Source organism: Salmo salar, chromosome 09 (genome assembly GCF_965601325.2).
Source record: "Salmo salar chromosome 09, fSalSal1, whole genome shotgun sequence".
Taxonomy (NCBI): domain Eukaryota; kingdom Metazoa; phylum Chordata; class Actinopteri; order Salmoniformes; family Salmonidae; genus Salmo; species Salmo salar.
This window is the reverse complement of record NC_138299.1, coordinates 136,077,505-136,094,484: the sequence shown is the minus strand read 5'-3', so window position 1 is coordinate 136,094,484 and position 16,980 is coordinate 136,077,505. Positions and strand designations below refer to the sequence as shown.

The 16,980-nt window shown below is 42.8% G+C and overlaps 2 protein-coding genes across 5 annotated transcripts; both read left to right on the top strand.

Annotated features, from left to right (window-relative positions):
- Window positions 1–81: 81 nt before the first annotated feature.
- On the top strand, window positions 82–4,991 carry LOC106612935 (alpha-2-antiplasmin). 4 transcript variants are annotated; one of them, XM_014214605.3, is made up of 9 exons: window positions 82–235; window positions 1,121–1,194; window positions 1,289–1,363; window positions 1,456–1,762; window positions 2,178–2,321; window positions 3,081–3,269; window positions 3,393–3,535; window positions 3,760–3,964; window positions 4,214–4,991. In XM_014214605.3, the coding sequence occupies exons 2-9, from the start codon at window positions 1,132–1,134 to the stop codon at window positions 4,603–4,605; spliced, it is 1,518 nt and encodes a 505-aa protein (XP_014070080.1). In that variant the 5' UTR covers window positions 82–235; window positions 1,121–1,131; the 3' UTR covers window positions 4,606–4,991. The 4 variants fall into 4 exon arrangements, with proteins under 4 accessions (XP_014070080.1, XP_014070079.1, XP_014070078.1 ...); XM_014214604.3 differs by having other exon boundaries at window positions 1,286–1,363; XM_014214603.3 differs by having other exon boundaries at window positions 109–235; window positions 1,098–1,194; window positions 1,286–1,363.
- Window positions 4,992–6,347: 1,356 nt separating this feature from the next.
- slc13a5b (solute carrier family 13 member 5b) lies at window positions 6,348–16,765 on the top strand. Its single transcript, XM_014214607.3, has 12 exons — window positions 6,348–6,513; window positions 8,071–8,199; window positions 9,179–9,315; window positions 9,798–10,015; window positions 10,215–10,389; window positions 10,510–10,632; window positions 10,755–10,967; window positions 12,394–12,500; window positions 12,646–12,767; window positions 13,595–13,756; window positions 15,972–16,109; window positions 16,364–16,765. The coding sequence occupies exons 1-12, from the start codon at window positions 6,412–6,414 to the stop codon at window positions 16,487–16,489; spliced, it is 1,752 nt and encodes a 583-aa protein (XP_014070082.1). The 5' UTR covers window positions 6,348–6,411; the 3' UTR covers window positions 16,490–16,765.
- Window positions 16,766–16,980: the final 215 nt, after the last annotated feature.

The following is a 16,980-nucleotide window of genomic DNA, read 5'->3' as shown; positions in this document are numbered from 1 at the left end:
AAAGTGACCGGCTCTGTCAGGCTCACTGTTTGACCCCTGAATCGGTCTCAATATTTACATTTACAAACAAGTAGTGACATATATGAAGCACAGATCAATGAAAGTTGAAATTTAACAGCCTGCTGAGCAACTGCCAGTATTTTGCAAATGAGAATTCTGCCATTGCACATTTAGTGTGTATGTCGCTCTCTCTTTTTAGACAGGATAGCAGGTCTCCCATCTTCATTTTGTCAAGGTAAGAGCGAACATTTGGGAATTTATGTTATGGCTTATGATTTAACTGACTTACACTTTAATTTATTCAAGTCATAATGTTTCAGCTAAACCTTTGCCTCAGTGTAATAGTAGTAGGCCTAATAGTAAGCGATAGTTATAATTATAGTAATAGTGTAACACTTGAGGTTGCCCCTTGATTATGTGTGTTCATTTAAACCAAATATCACCTAATTTTCCATTCAATTGCCAACAGTTGTTAAAATGTTGTTTTCCTGTTTTTGGTCTGTTATGAAGAAATAGCAAGTAGTTCATGTACTTGGTCATAAAGTATTAAATTAATTCCCCTCAATGTGTACTTGTGGCAAGGCTTGCCATTATGTAGATACACATAGTATAGCTAGCTGGTGTTCTCAACTAACCAGATTTACCAGCTGCTGGTCTTGCTAACCAGCTTTACCAGAGCAAGAGAGTCCAAAATGTTACTGTTTGTACTGAGTCACCATCTTTCAGGTGGTCTCTTTAAATTAATAATCCAGGTGCCATATAGAGAGGGAGAGATGGGATTATGTACTTCTAAATGAAATGTGCATCACAAATTAAGTAAACTTTTTTTTATTATGTTAAACTACAGGTGTGAATGTTTTGTATGATATGCCTCAGTAAATACATGTTTTCTTCAAGGGAATAGTCTGTTTTGTAATGTTTTCTATTTTAAAAGGAGATTCACTGCTGTACCATACTAAAGAAGTTGATACACCAGTTTTTTGTTTGTCATTGCGAAAGACTGGATTATCTAGCCTAAATGTCAGTTTGCTGTCGTCCTTCAACTGTGATTCATTCCATTGACAGGAATTGAATAGGCCAGCCTTATTGGGTAATAGCTTGTTACCCTCTGTTGTTTCAGGCTGGCTGTTCATGGACATGGACCTTCATCTACTATCACTCCTGTTGTTCTGTGTCTGCAGACCAGGACTAACTGTAAAGCACTGAAATTAATCATCCACATCAATCATGACTGCTTTTTCTGAAAGATGTGCAACATTCTCATATCACTGTTTTTCCCTTCAAGCAGAATGGAGAGGTGTCAAATGATGCTCCAATCCCTCTGGTTCCTCTCATCCCATTGATGCCCAGCCACCCTAAAGAGGTCTGTTGCCAAAGCAGAATACACAGCTCTCATACCCTCCACATGCCTTTTTACTTTACATTCTCTTAACCCAACACAATCCACTCTTCCAGGAATCAGGGACTTCAGCCCCTAGTACACAGGAGCCTCCAAACACAAGTCCCACCTCATATACGTGCACCCCTCCTCCCCTCGTGACGACCAGTGCCCCGGACGGGAGCTCGTCTGAGGAGGATAATCAGCAGCAGGATGGGGGTTGTAGGGCCCAGGCCCGCAGGCCAAAATCCAGGCAGGCCTTAGCTGGTGCCATCCAGAGGCTGGGCATGAAGCTCTTGGGCCAGATGAAGACAGGACCTGAGCAGCCCAATGTCATCATATCCCCCCTCAGCATATCCCTGGCACTCTCCCAGCTGGCTCTGGGTATATCATGTTCTGTTTTTTGGTGTTTTTTTTAGGAGTGATTAAAACGTTTTAGAAATGTAGGTGTTGTGCATCTATGCTCTTTCAGTATCAACTGTACTTGGCATGGTTTATAGTACCAGCATCACAACCTCTTTTGCTCTGTCCCAAAGGGTACTCTATTCCCTATATAGTATACTACTTTAGACCAGAGGACATTTAGACTCAACATAACCTGTTACGTACTTGTTTGCTGTAAATGTTGAGAGCTCAAATCAAATTGGATTCGTCACGTGTACAGTTTAGAGCAGGAGTAAAAGGTGCAGCTAAATGCTTGTGTGCTAGCTCACACAACGTTGCAGTACAATAATCAATAACACAATCAATAAGCTGCAGCATGTTGCATCATCATCATGTCTCTCTGTATGCATCTCAGGAGCCATGAATGAGACAGAGGAGCTGTTGATGCACCATCTTCATGGTGACACTCTGCCCTGCTACCACATGTCTCTACACAACTTCCTGGAACGCCTCCGCAAGAGCGACCTGCAAGTGGCTACACGCCTCTACCTGCAACCAGGTCAGTGTTCACTGCTTCAGGGTTGGGGTCAATTCCATTTAAATTCCAGACAATTCAGCAAGTACACTGAAATTGCAATTCTTTTCAATGCTTTTCATAGAGGAACATTTGGAATTAGAATTTTGTTTATTTCTTAATTACTGCAGTGGGCTGTATCAGGATCACATAGAGTGTTTCTTGGTATTCTTAAACAAATCTACTTTGAAACAAAAGTATCCACCTCACACACATGGTTATGGACTTAAAGAAGATGACACCTCTACCATGTCAGATATGGAGTTGAAATGTCATTTTGAGTTTGCATCCCAATATTATACTTCATATACATTATAGAAGAGTGAAGTATAACAAAATCATTTCACATGGAAACACCGGATTTTCAACGTTTTCGACAAAATAATGGGCATTGATTATGAAATTATAAAAAATATGAGTAACAATCCACCCATGAGGCCACCAGAGGGCGATTTGGTTATTTGACTGCAGGTAAGGGGTTGAAATGGAATTGACCCCAACACTTCACTGCTTACTTGAGTAAGAGGGTTAGGAAGTTAATGGAACATAAAGGAAACGGACCTGGAAATGGAAGGAAGATAAAGACAATAGACACATATTAGGCTTGAGTGTACAGAAGTTCAAACAAGTGACATTGAAAGAAACAATACTTCAAATGGCCAGATATAAGAAAGTACTGATGTGTTACTGACTTTATGACTTCACTATAACATTATTGAAAGAGTCTTTTGATGTCTGTTTCAGGGTTTGAGCCCAAACCAGAGTTTGTTCATCAGTCTCAGGATGCATATGACTCAGAGCCAGTGACCTTGGAAGGACTGGCTGAGGTCAACGAGTGGGTAGAGAAGGCCACTAATGGAAAAGTGACCGACTTCCTGACCAGTCTGCCACCCAATCTGCTTCTCATGCTCATCAATGCTGTTCACTTCAAAGGTTTGTCATAGTATCTATATACTCAATTCACAATTATATTTCATGTCTGGCATTATCAGTCTGTCTGTCCTTAAATGCTTTTTTCTAATATTATCTCCGTAATCACCCATTTGTCCTAAACAGGAGAATGGAAGGCTCGCTTCGACCCACGATTTACCTCCAAAGATGTCTTCTACGTTGACGACAAGCACATGGTCAATGTTGACATGATGATGGGGCCCAAATACCCCTTGAGTCTGCTCATTGATAATGATCTGGAGGCTCAGGTAAGACTCTCACTCCCACTTTCACCATCCATCACTCTCTACATGTAGTACATACCTGTATGCTATATTATCTTTAAGATATGACTCCCAAATGGTATTTGCCTCCTTTTTTATGACATATTGTCTTCCTTTTGTCCTTTCTCTCCTGGAATTTCTCTATTCACCCTCCTATTTTCCTGAGTCACAAAATTGTTGCACACTATATTATATGTCTTCCTGTGCAGGTGGCTCGTTTCCCCTTCAAGAATCAGATGAGCCTGCTGATAGTGATGCCCATGAATGGCCAGGTGAACGTGTCAGCCCTCACAGCAAAGCTCAACATCTCTGACCTGTACAACCGCCTGCCCAGAGAGAGATCCATGCAGGTCAAGCTGCCCAAATTTAAACTGGACTACAGCCAGGACCTGCAGGAGGCTCTGACCAACATTGGTAAGTAGTAGAGGATCCATAAGCAGACGAGATGAATATGTGAGGTAGGTATACTAGTGAAAACATTCATACTGTAGATAATAAGGCTTGAAGCACAAGGAAAGGTGAGATAAAGATTTAAAAAAACAATTGTCCATCTTTTTCTTCAACAAAAATTTTAATTACTGGCAGAAGCTGTAAGTCTGTTGAAAACTTTAGAACTGCCACTCTTTCTCATATACTTAAGTGTGTGATCTGTTCTATTCTCAGGTATGGGGGAATTGTTTGCTAGTCCCAACCTGGCTGCCATAGCTGAGGGCCCTCTGCTGGTATCCAGTGTACAGCACAAGTCCAGTATGGAGATCTCTGAGGAGGGAGCAGAGGCTGCTGCAGCTACCAGCCTGGTCATCTCACGGTCCAACCCCTCTTTTACTCTCAACCAGCCATTCTTCTTTGCCCTCATGGACGATAAGACACAAGCACCAGTCTTCCTGGGCGTCATCACCAACCCTAACCCTGGAGCTCCTGCTATGCAGAATAGTGGAGAGTCTGCCAACCTAGATAAAGTACACTACCCCATTGATGACAAGAATGACAAGGATGACAAGAATGACAAGAATGACAAGCGTTATAGTCACTCTTTTGGTGGGCCACCCAAGTAAGCCGAAACCTCATTCAATGAGGGGAGATTAAGACCATTATCTATTGACCTTGAACTGTACTGCTGTCTGTCAGAGAGGAAGCAAATCCAGATGATCAACTCAGATGCATGACAACAGCCCAAGGTATTCAAATGGTCAGCTGGATTCAGATGTAACCATTTTTCTAAATGTGAAACTTTTTTTTTTTATAATACAAATACTTTCTTATTTTTTCTTTATTTTTATTTTAAATACACAACACACTGAAGTGCCCCACATTCTCTAATGAAGTTTATTGCTGATTAAAAATACTAGTATTTCTATCTGATGTTTTGGATTAAATGTATCATGAAAATGCAATGTTGTGTATTAGGCTACATGATAAGACATTAAACATGTCAAAATCCTATGTGAGTTTTGGACATTTTTGCCCTGATTCATACATTTTTCATCATTTATGAATGATAAACATGTCCTATCAATGATTTAGGTCAACTCTGTAGTGATTTTGTACGTCTAAATTAGAAGAAACCAACAAATGGATCTGAACAAATGATCATTTCATGTCAAGCTTCTTCTGTCCTAATGGGCTTCTGTTACTTAGGTCAAGCACTCAGCCAGTGGTTGTAGACTAGAGAAACAAAGATATCATTACTGATACTTACCGCACTTAAACATACACAATACTCCTCACAAACATTACAAAGTGCTTATTCCATTATATTTACTGTTAAAGTCTGGTATTTTCAGAATTCAAATCATGCCACACAAATCCAGGTACGCAAACAAATGACCTAAGGATCACTAAACTGCAGCTAATCAGAAAACCCACAAGGTGGCAATACAAGATCCTTAGAGATCAGTCAGCTCAGGGTTAGTCAGTGATCCTGGATCCTATGGGCCTTATGTGGTGGGAAAAAACACGTCGAATTTGTAACTAATAAAACACTGATTGAAATAAAGTATTGCACCGGACAGATACAATTACCCCATATATGTCATATAGTTTGTCTATAGAGCTAGTTCGCTCTAAAACAGTAGGCTATCTTCTGCATGCTCTGTTGTGCCTCTTTCGCAAACTCAATGAGCTACTACTAAGATAAAGTTTAATCTTGAGAATGACACCTATGGTACACTCAATATGTTTTAATGTTATAAGGGCAATGACTAAGCACAAAAAAAATTGAATGTTGTCCAAATAGTTATGGCATTTTCTGTAATAACATGTAAGACTTGGCTTCAAAAGAAGTGGAAATATGACTGGGCATGATAGTGGAAAGCCCATATACTGGGTCATAACCCACAGAGCTTTGGAGACCAAAGGGAACATTATCATTACTACTGTCTGTGCAGACCCAGAGGACTATACAGGGAAAGGTCACTGCACTCCTACTTTTATATATATATATTTTAGGTGTACTGCTATTACAGGGTTTCACTTCTCTGTCAGAATTTGAGTTATCAGTTCCATTTGAAAAAGCTATAATTGAAGGTACAATAAAATTAGATAATAAATATTGAGATTACTGGTCATAGTTTACATAATTGTTGTTGATTGTTTAATCTCTCTGAAAGAACATTTTAATTGATGTTTATGGAAAACGTTGTGGTGAAGGTGTTCAGGATCCCACCACCGTTAAATCTAGGTTTAGCTTTCTCTCTCCGTCTGTCTCCCATCATTATATGTTCGTGAGCTCTCTTCTCTCTCCTATTATCAGCTGCGGGACTCCCCCTTTCACTTCCTCCCCTCCCCCGACCTGCTCGAAGTAAAACCACCGTCCCTAGCGCTCCAACTTTCTTTGCCTCTGTATCTCCTAAAGTCAAAGGATGGCAGCATTTCTGAAATCCCTTCGGAATCTGAAGAATGAGATCGTTCTATTCTCTACCCCGTTACTTCTTCTCCCGCTGCCTTTAGTCATTGGAACAAAGGTATGTAAATTGTCACATTTGTTATGCACAGATTCATACACACACGTTTTTATGTTTCAAATATATTTTATGTATCTTGAAAGCGGTTTTATATTGTTGTTTAATTATATTGTTTGATTTGTAAAATGCAAAAGTGGTTGGTAATTTATGAATACTTTACTTTATTACAAAGATGTTTGTATAATTAAATTGATCCTAAACCTTCAATTAGACACTTTTTGGAAAATGTACTGAAGCAAGTCTAACTGCATTCTGTGGTTGAGAGACATTTAGTCATTGCATACGTTTTGTTCAGCCTTGCACCTGTTGATGCAGCCTTAACAGTGAGTTGCAGCATGGCAGAAGCTATGTAGAACCATTTTTATATTTGTTTAGCAGACACTCTTATCCAGAGCGACTTACAGGAGCAATTAGGGTTAAGTGCCTTACTCAAGGGCACAGACCGATTTTTCACCTAGTCAGCTCAGGGATTTGAAGAAGTGACCTTTCGGTTACTGGTCCAACGCTCCTAAACTCTAGGTTACTTGCCGCCCATCATCCCTGTGCCCTGAGACTGTGTCAAAGACAGTTGTTTTAAACCTATGAGGCAGGTCATCTCCAGCGTGGGAACACTGGTTACACTGAATCCTCCTGTCATAGGTTCTTCAAATGCCACCCTATTCACTATAGTGCACTACTTTGACCATAGCCCCTAGTCTAAAGTAGTGCACTACATAGGGAATAGGGTGCCATTTGGAACATAGGCTTTACATGCCACTAAAGCGGAGACTCGGTCCTAGTGTTGCCACCACTGCATCATGTGTTCTCACGCATGGGGCTATAAGCATGTTATCTTTGTCTTGTTCTTGGTGTGTAGTTTCAGTGTATCAGAATCAATACTAACTACATCATCATACCTAATCTGTCATGCACACACACACACACACACACACACACACACACACACACACACACACACACACACACACACACACACACACACACACACACACACACACACATCATAGAGGACTGCTGAGTAATACGTGTGGACTGATCAGTGTACAGTAGAGACTAACAGGTGCTGCCATGGACTACAACAAAGAGTGATCTTTAACCCCAATCAACATACCTCAGTACCAATCAACTATAATCTCTCCAATTTATATAATGTGGCTTTTGTGTCATATAATTTTCCTGTCACTAACAGCACTACAGATCTGCTATCTAAATTTGATCACACTGTTGTCGCAGAGAATATTCCTGTGCAGAAGGAAATGCAAATTGTAGTACATTCAAGGCTTGAAAAGGCTTCTAAAGTTTGTAATTTCCACTTTAAAATGTCAGACTTGCCCTAACAAAAAATGTATCCACCCCTAAAAAAAATTATATGAATTATAATTCAGATAATAATTAACATTTCCTGTGTTTGCAGGATTATTTTCCTGCTGTGAGAAGCAGGGTCAAATTAAGATATTGCATCTGTATGAGCCAGCAGTATTCATTCCCTGGTGTTGTGGTGTGTTGGATGTTCTGACCTGTTGGTGACCTGTTGAATCCTATGTATTTGTTGTGCAGGAGGCAACATGTGCCTATGTGATCATCCTGATGGCAGTCTACTGGTGTACAGAGGCCTTACCGCTGGCTGTCACTGCCCTTCTCCCTGCTGTCCTCTTCCCCATGTTTGGCATCATGCAGTCCAAAGATGTAAGACAGCCTCTAATTCAAGCCATCTTTCAATAACATGATGAATGAAACTACTATTAAACTGTCTAATGAAACTGTTGCCTACTAATATTAAATATATACTGAACAACAATATAAACGCAACATGTAAAGTATTGGTCTCATGTTTCATGAGCTGAAATAAAAGGTCCCAGAAATGTTCCATATGCACAAAACCGTATTTCTCTCAAATTTTGGGCACAAATTTGTTTACCTCCCTGTTAGTGAGCATTTCTCCTTTTCCAAAATAATCCATACACCTGACAGGTGTGGCATATCAAGAATCTGAATAAACCACATTAATTACATAGGTGCACCTTGTGCCGGGGACAATAAAAGGCCACTCTAAAATGTGCAGTTTTGTCATACAACACAATCTCACAGATTTCTCAAGTTTTGAAGGAGCGTGCAATTGGCATGCTGACTGCAGGAATGTCCACCAGAGCTGTTGCCAGATAATTTTTTTGTTAATTTCTCTACCATAAGCCGCCTCCAACATTGTTTTAGAGAATTTGGCAATACGTCCAACCTGCCTCAGAACCGCAGGCCACGTGTAACCATGCCAGCCCAGGACCTCCACATCCGGCTTCTTCCCTTGCGGGATTGTCTGAGACCAGCCACCTGGACAGCTGATGAAACTGAGGAGTATTTCTGTCTGTAATAAAGCCCTTTTGTGGGGAAAAACTCATTCTGATTGGCTGGGCCTGGCTCCACCCATAGCTGCGCCCCTGCCCAGTCATGTGAAATCCATAAATTAGGACCTAATGAATTTATTTCAATTGACTGATTTCCTTATATGAACTGGAGCTCAGTAAATGGTTGAAATTGTTGTGTTTATATTTGTGTTCAGTATACTTCACAATGGTGTCTGCACATTGTTTACAGTATTGGTAGATGTTTGCATATGCTTACACAAATACACTGTGGACCCATGAGTCACTTGTCTTTGTGTGTCTTCCAGGTGTGTATGCAGTACCTGAAGGACACCAACATGTTGTTTGTGGGAGGACTGATGGTGGCGGTGGCAGTAGAGCACTGGAACCTGCACAAGCGCATTGCCCTCCGAGTGCTGCTCTTTGTAGGGGTGCGCCCCGCTCTGTGAGTGACCCTCAACTGACTGACTGACTGACTGACTGACTGACTGACTGACTGACTGACTGAACTAGCTAGCTAACTAACTAACTAACTAACTAACTAACTAACTAACTAACTAACCCATCAGTACAAATCCCTTGCTATTCTTGGGACTATATCTATCTCTAGAGAAGGGAAATCAGCTCATCTGTATGACTACCTACAGGTATATAATATTGTATTGACCTTGTCATTATACATGATGAGGACATATTACCTAACATTTCACTCTGTCTGTGTCAGAGTGTATTTTATAAAACCTTTTCAGACACTTTGACAATGTTATGCATAGATGAATATAACATTTTACAAGCCTTGTCTTAAGACCTTCTAAAAGTTCAAACATGCTTATAACAAGTTATAAAGCATTTGACCTGTATGCTATGCCTTAATAAAGTGTTACAGAATATTCTTATTCCACATTCTATGGTTTCCTGTCTCTCCAGTCTGATGCTGGGCTTCATGGGGGTGACAGCCTTCCTGTCCATGTGGATCAGTAACACAGCCACCACAGCCATGATGGTGCCCATCGTCCAGGCTGTTCTGGAGCAGCTCAACAACTACACAGAGACTGAGATGCCTGTGATCCTCAGTACTGAGGAGGACACCCAGCCTCAGGAACCCACTGACAGCAAACAAACGGAGAAACAGGCAGAGGGACATGGTGAGCACTGAGCAGAGAAGGACAAATTAATGAACAGTTCATTTGTGAGTTTAATGAAAGAGTTTATTATCCGTTGAATGAGCTCGGGTACCATGTAAGCTTATAATGGAGCATATATATGAGGAGTGTGCATTGCAAATGTTTGCTTTGAGACTATTTATGCTATGTTAACGTTCCTATTTGGACTATGTTTGTCCAGTTGTGGTGACCTGTTTAGACCCGTTTGTGGAGGCTATCCGGCGTAAGGAGGCTGCAGACAAGAAGAAGATGTGTAAGGGCATGACGCTGTGTGTATGCTACGCAGCCAGCATCGGGGGCACTGCCACCCTCACAGGGACCGGCCCCAACCTGGTGCTCAAGGGACAGATGAACCAGTGGGTACCTTCAGCTATGGAATGTGTCCTCAGTGTATTTCAGTACTTTCAAATCATGTATCTTTCAAATCATCTTTTTCTTTATGTGTTAATGTTAATAATATTTTATGTTTCCCTCAGGCTGTTTCCTAACAATGGCGATGTCATCAATTTTGCGTCCTGGTTCGGTTTTGCTTTCCCCAACATGATCCTGATGCTGACCCTGGCTTGGCTCTGGCTGCAGTTTGTCTTTATGGGATTCAAGTGAGTTTCAGATCAAAATATATTTTATCTTTCAGTCAGAGATTTGAATCACTCTACTGAATTCAATTTACTACTGAAGTCACCCTTTAAGTCTTAACCCCTTTCTCTCCCTCCATTCCCAGTTTTAAGAAGACGTGGGGCTGTGGGGCAGTGAAGACAGAGAAAGAGATAGCTGTGTACAATGTGATCAAGGAGCAGCATCGTCAGCTGGGCTCCATGTCTTTTGGAGAGCTGAGTGTGCTGGGTCTGTTCAGTTGTCTGGTGGTTCTGTGGTTCACCAGAGATCCTGGCTTCGTGGCAGGCTGGGCCACATACATCTTCAATGCTGACGCAGAGTACGGCCCTTTACTGTTCATACATACTACACTGTACTTACACAGCATATTTCACAGTCCTAGTATGCTTTTCAAATGGCATTCTACTATTATAGTTCACTACTTTTGACCAGTTACATTGACCAATTATACACTATATATACAAAACTATGTGGACACCCGTTCAAATTAGTGGATTCGGCTATTTCAGCCAAACCCGTTGCCGACTGGTGTATAAAATTGAGCACACATCCATGCAATCTCCATAGACAAACATTGGCAGTAGAATGGCCTTACTGAAGAGCTCAGTGACTATCAACGTGACACTGTCATATGCCACCTTTCCAGCAAGTCAGTTCGTCAAATTTCTGCCTTGCTTGAGCTGCCTTGGTCAACTGTAAGTGCTGCTATTTGTAAGTGCTGTTATTGTGAAGTGGAAATGTCAAGGAGCAACAACGGCTCAGCTGCGAAGTGGTAGGCCACACAAGCTCACAGAACAGGTCACTTCACTACCGAGTTTCAAACTGCCTCTGGAAGCAACGTTAGCACAATAACTGTCCATCGGGAGGTTCATGAAATTGGTTTCCATGGCCGAGCAGCCGCACACAAGCCTAAGATCGCCGTGTGCAATGCCAAGCGTCGACTGGAGTGGTGTAAAGCTCATTGCCTTTGGACTCTGGAGCAGTGGAAATGCGTTCTCTGGAGTGATGAATCACGCTTCACCATCTGGCAGTCCGGTGGACGAATCTGGGTTTAGCAGATGCCAGGAGAACGCTACCTGCCCCAATGCATAGTGCCAACTGTAAAGTTTGGTGGAGGAGAAATAATGGTCTGGAGCTGTTTTTCATGGTTCGGGCTAGGCCCCTTAGTTCCTTCCAGTGAAGGGAAATCTTAACGCAACAGCATATAATGACATTCTTCCAACTTGGTGGCAACAGTTTGGGGAAGGCCCTTTCCTGTTTCAGCATAACAAAGTCACCGTGCACAAAGCGAGGTCCATACAGAAATGGTTTGTCGAGATTGGTGTGGAAGAACTTGACTGGCCTGCACAGAGCCCTGACCTCAACTCTATCGAACAGCTTTGGGATGAACTGGAATGCCGACTGTGAGCCAGGCGTAATCGCACAACATCATTGCCCAACCTCACTAATGCTCTTGTGGCTGGATGGAAGCAAGTCCCTGCAGCAATGTTTCAACATCTAGTGGAAATCCTTCCCAGAAGAGTGGAGGCTGTTATAGCAGCAAAGGGGGACCAACTTCATATTAATGCCCATGATTGTGGAATGAGATGTTTGACAAGCAGGTGTCCACATACTTTTGGTCATGTGGTGTATCTCACTTCCCATATACTTCAATACTTCACAAGAAAAAATAAGCAAGAAAACATGAATTGTGTGTCTGAATGCTGACAGATAACCACTCTATCTGTATCCATTCTTCCCTCCAGGTATGTAACTGATGCCACAGTGGCAGTGTTCATTGCTGTCCTTCTCTTCGTCCTGCCTTCCAAGCCCCCACGCTTCTGTTGCAGGAGGTCCCAAAGCTTTGACACTGGTAAACCATGTTTTTAAACAACACATAAAATGTAACAAGCACGGTACCTGATCTTGAGTATGCTACTTTAGTATCTAAGGATATGAAGACTTGAAGACCATTACAATAGCATGTCTGTAACAGTGATTTGTTAACCCCTCTACAGAGCACCAACACCCAGCTGACCCCACACCAGCTCTGCTGACCTGGAAGGTGGCCCAGAAGAAGTTACCCTGGAGCATCGTTCTCCTCTTGGGGGGAGGGTTCGCCCTGGCCAAGGGCAGCGAGGTGAGAGACAGGGCCAGTATGTACATACTGTTGCAGGGGAACTTTCCTGACAACCTGGCAATGTAAAACTTGTAGTGTATTTGAGGTTTAAAAAGGCTTCTGAAGTTTATACGAAAAATGTATTAAGCCCTACAAAAATGTACATGAATTATAATCCACATAACAATTCATTTCCTGTTGCTGCAGGATTATTTTCCTGCTGTAGCAAACTGGCTCACATTAAAATTCTATATTTCTACAGTATAATCCTTGTTCGCTTTCCACAGAAACTTTTTAACCAAAAAAGTCAGATCCTCACTGAGAACTGAATCATCCCATATTTCATCAGGATCATTGTGACAAAGGGACATTTTTGATTAGTCAACACAGCTCCACCCTGTTCGCTTCCCAAGTACGATGAAACATAGGGCATATAATGTGGGATGACACAGGTGACATATTAGCTGCTTACTTAGCCACTAATGTACACTAAAATCAAACTTTCTGTCTTTGCATACTGTACACAGTATGTACAGGTAACTGCCAAAATAAAGGAAACGAAACACCATCATAAAGTGTCTTAATAGGGCGTTAGGCCACCACGAGCACAATGCGCCTTGGCATAGTTTATACTATTGTCTGGAACTCTATCGGAGGGATGCGACACCATTCTTCCACAAGAAACTTCATAATTTGGTGTTTTGTTGATGGTGGTGGAAAACACTGTCTCTGGCGCCGCTCCAGAATCTCCCATAAGTGTTCAATTGGGTTAAGTTCTGGTGACTGAGACACATACAACACAAATATACACACACACTGATTGCATGGTTTTGTATATGCCCCTGCAGGAGTCAGGTCTCTCTGTGTGGATGGGGGACCAGATGACTCCCCTCCACACCATCCCACCCTGGGCCATCGCTATCATCCTGTGTCTGCTGATCGCCATTTTCACAGAGTGCACCAGTAATGTGGCCACTGCCACTCTCTTCCTACCTGTCCTCGCCTCAATGGTAAGACTCAACACACAGCTCTGTATTAATAACACAATACTAGGCCCTTGTTACGTGGAGTGGAACAGGGGAACCCAAGAGCAGACTCAGACGAGGAGACTGGGATGAAGTAACCAAGTTATTAATTGAAACACAGGGGGAAGATGGAGTGCAGGTCAGGGGAAGCTCGGCCGGGTTGCAGGAAACCAGGTGCGGCGGCTGAGGCTGGAGCGATAGGGGTTGGGACAGGGTAAGCAGGTCCAGAGGGGAATCCAAGGGAGTAGTAGAGTGGGGAATCCAGGACAGAGTAGCAGGATGACGAGACGTGGGACTGGAGACAGAGACCAGGGTCAGAGCGGGCGGAACTGTAGCGGAGAGGAAAACAGCGTCAGGCAAGGAAAACAGGCACAACAAGATAACAGGATCTAAATAGTAACAAACAGCTAGAAGCGTAGACTGACTGAGCAGAGATTATGATCTGGCAGCGTGGAAGTGGCAGGACTGAGTATTCGTAGAGGTCTTGATTATGGAACAGGTTGCAGCTGGTGGCGATCGGCTCTGACTCCAGCACACCTGTCTCCGCCCACACAATCTCACACAGAGAGAGAGAGGGAGAGAGCACTAGGGGAGTGGCGGCAGGTCAAGGAGACACAGGATGAGCAGTAGAGGGCATGGCAGAAGCAGATGTAACAGCCCTACTACACAATACTACACCACTACACAATACTACACAATACTTCACAATACTTCACTACTGCACAATACTACACCCTACTACAATCCTACACAATACTACATTACAATACTACAAAATACTATACTACTATACAATCGTACACAATACTACGCTACAACACAATACTACGCTACACCACAATACTACGCAATACTACACAATATTACAATACTCCACAATACTGCACAATACTACACTACTACACAATATTACAGTATTACACAACTGGAAGCAGGAATACAATAGCTATCCAGTCTGGTAAACTGCTCTGACACGCAGACACGTACAGTACATGCAGCAGCAGTAATTTCAATGGCCTGAACACTGTAGCTCCTTGATGTGAAGTACAGTGCTTACCAGTATAAGCCCATTCAGAAATCTCCCCTATAGGAGTGCAGCATTGAAACTACTCCCAGTGGAAGCCGGCCTACATGTCCTTGTTTGGTTGCCCTGGCCTGTAGTTGTTAGTCATTTGGGATGAATATATTTGGTCCCCTTCCCTGGGCCCCTCCTTCTATAGCCACCCTGCCAAAAACACCAATTGAGCTCTGTGGCTTGTCCTGGTGCCCACCCCCATCTACACTGATGAATGGTATCACTGTGCCCAGTGCCCAAGCACTCAGAGAGGACCCAAGCTGGGCCATGCCGGAATGTGCCAAGCTTGGGTATAGAGAGAAGGATTTATTGAGGTCAAAGCCAACAGGAGTGCATGGAGATGACATAAGTATAGAAAAGGGTGAGTGAAAGAGGGGAAGGTGAGGAAGAAAAATGGGGTTAGTGAACCAACTACTAGTTACAGTGAAGTCTGGGAAAGAGAGGCTGCTAGGACGTGTGCTTTTGTGTCTAGCCGCTTGTTTCATGTCTGTATTGTCTTTCCAGACTGCTACAAAAATGAATCCAACTAAATGATATAACATCCATTATATCTGTTGAGGAAGGTCCTGACAGAGGGATGAGAATTATGACATGAAAAATAATCTCAGCCAGTATTCATTTTCAAACTAATTACTGTCGTGTGAATTTTTGGGGGATAATATTCAACTCTACCGAGGCTTACATTCTAATCTATGTTTTGTTATTACAATGTGGTTTTACACCGTTCTGGATGCGTTTCTGTGGTGCGTTTCCATTTTGCCTGCCATGACTCAGACCCCAAACAACATAGCATGCATAAGAATTACATCTTAATTACACACGCCTAATGGACGATTTTGAACCCTAGAATTACAAACACTAAAATCAGAGATAGTGTTATGAGCCAGTGATTACGGTTCAGAAAAGCAGCAAAGCAGACTTGAGTGTTGTCATTGGGGATGCGTCCCAAATGGCACCCTATTCCCTATATAGTTGCCTACTTTTGACTAAGGTGCATGGCCTCTGGTCAAAAGTAGTTCACTATGTAGGGAAAACGTGTGCCATTTGGGACTCATAGTAAGAGTGTCCTCCTCAGCCCAGGCTCAGACAGCTAAAGATGTGTGTCTGTCTGTGTGTTTATTTCAGTCCCAGTCCATTGGAATGAATCCTCTGTACGTCATGGTGCCTTGTACTCTCAGCGCTTCCTTTGCCTTCATGCTACCTGTGGCCACACCGCCCAATGCTATCGTCTTCTCATACGGCTACCTCAAGGTTTCTGACATGGTGAGTTACAGTACATCATTTTATAAAGATAATATAATATAGTGAATTGTCTATCTTATTATTCATTAACAAAAATAAATAATAGCTAACAAATCCTAAATCAATTTAGGCAACTTCTTAAAATGCCATTTACAAATTATTTGAGGACAATTGTCCTGGGCCACAGATCACTTGATTGCCTTCTCCAGTTTGAATGATTTCTAACAGAACTTTAAATTCATTGCACCTCATTTTACTTCCCCGCTCTCTCCCAGGCTAGGACAGGTATAGTGATGAACATCATCGGCATCCTGTGCATCACTCTGGCCATCAACAGCTGGGGCAGGGCCATGTTCCACCTAGACACCTTCCCTACTTGGGCCAACACTACTGGGGTGTGAGGGCCCCGAGGGGCCCCGGTCCACACCATGAGGAATGCACATAGAGGGCCCCTAATGTGCCATGGACCTCTGGCGAGAAAGGCACCAACGTGACTGGTCGTGTTAGGTTGTTGGGAGAAAAGCCACATAGCTTCCATTACAAAGAACACTTGAATCACCATGTGGAAAGAGAGGATGGATGGATGGATGGATGGATGGATGGATGGATGGATGGATGGATGGATGGATGGATGGATGGATGGATGGATGGATGGATGGATGGATGGATGGATGGATGGGTGGGTGGATGAGTGTGTGGATGGGTGGGTGGATGGATGGATGGATGGATGGGTGGGTGGATGGATGGATGGATGGATGGATGGATGGATGGATGGATGGATGGATGGATGGATGGATGGATGGATGGATGGATGGATGGATGGATGGATGGATGGATGGATGGGTGGGTGGATGAGTGTGTGGATGGGTGGGTGGGTGGGTGGGTGGATTGG

Coding starts and splice junctions, on each gene's coding strand:
- slc13a5b (XM_014214607.3), top strand. CDS start 6,412: ATGGCAGCATTTCTGAAATCCCTTCGGAATCTGAAGAATGAGATCGTT. Junction 8,200..9,178: donor GCATCATGCAGTCCAAAGAT/GTAAGACAGCCT, acceptor TGTGTCTTCCAG/GTGTGTATGCAGTACCTGAA. Junction 16,110..16,363: donor ACCTCAAGGTTTCTGACATG/GTGAGTTACAGT, acceptor GCTCTCTCCCAG/GCTAGGACAGGTATAGTGAT.
- LOC106612935 (XM_014214603.3), top strand. CDS start 180: ATGTCGCTCTCTCTTTTTAGACAGGATAGCAGGTCTCCCATCTTCATT. Junction 1,195..1,285: donor TCTGCAGACCAGGACTAACT/GTAAAGCACTGA, acceptor TTTCCCTTCAAG/CAGAATGGAGAGGTGTCAAA. Junction 1,763..2,177: donor ACTCTCCCAGCTGGCTCTGG/GTATATCATGTT, acceptor TATGCATCTCAG/GAGCCATGAATGAGACAGAG.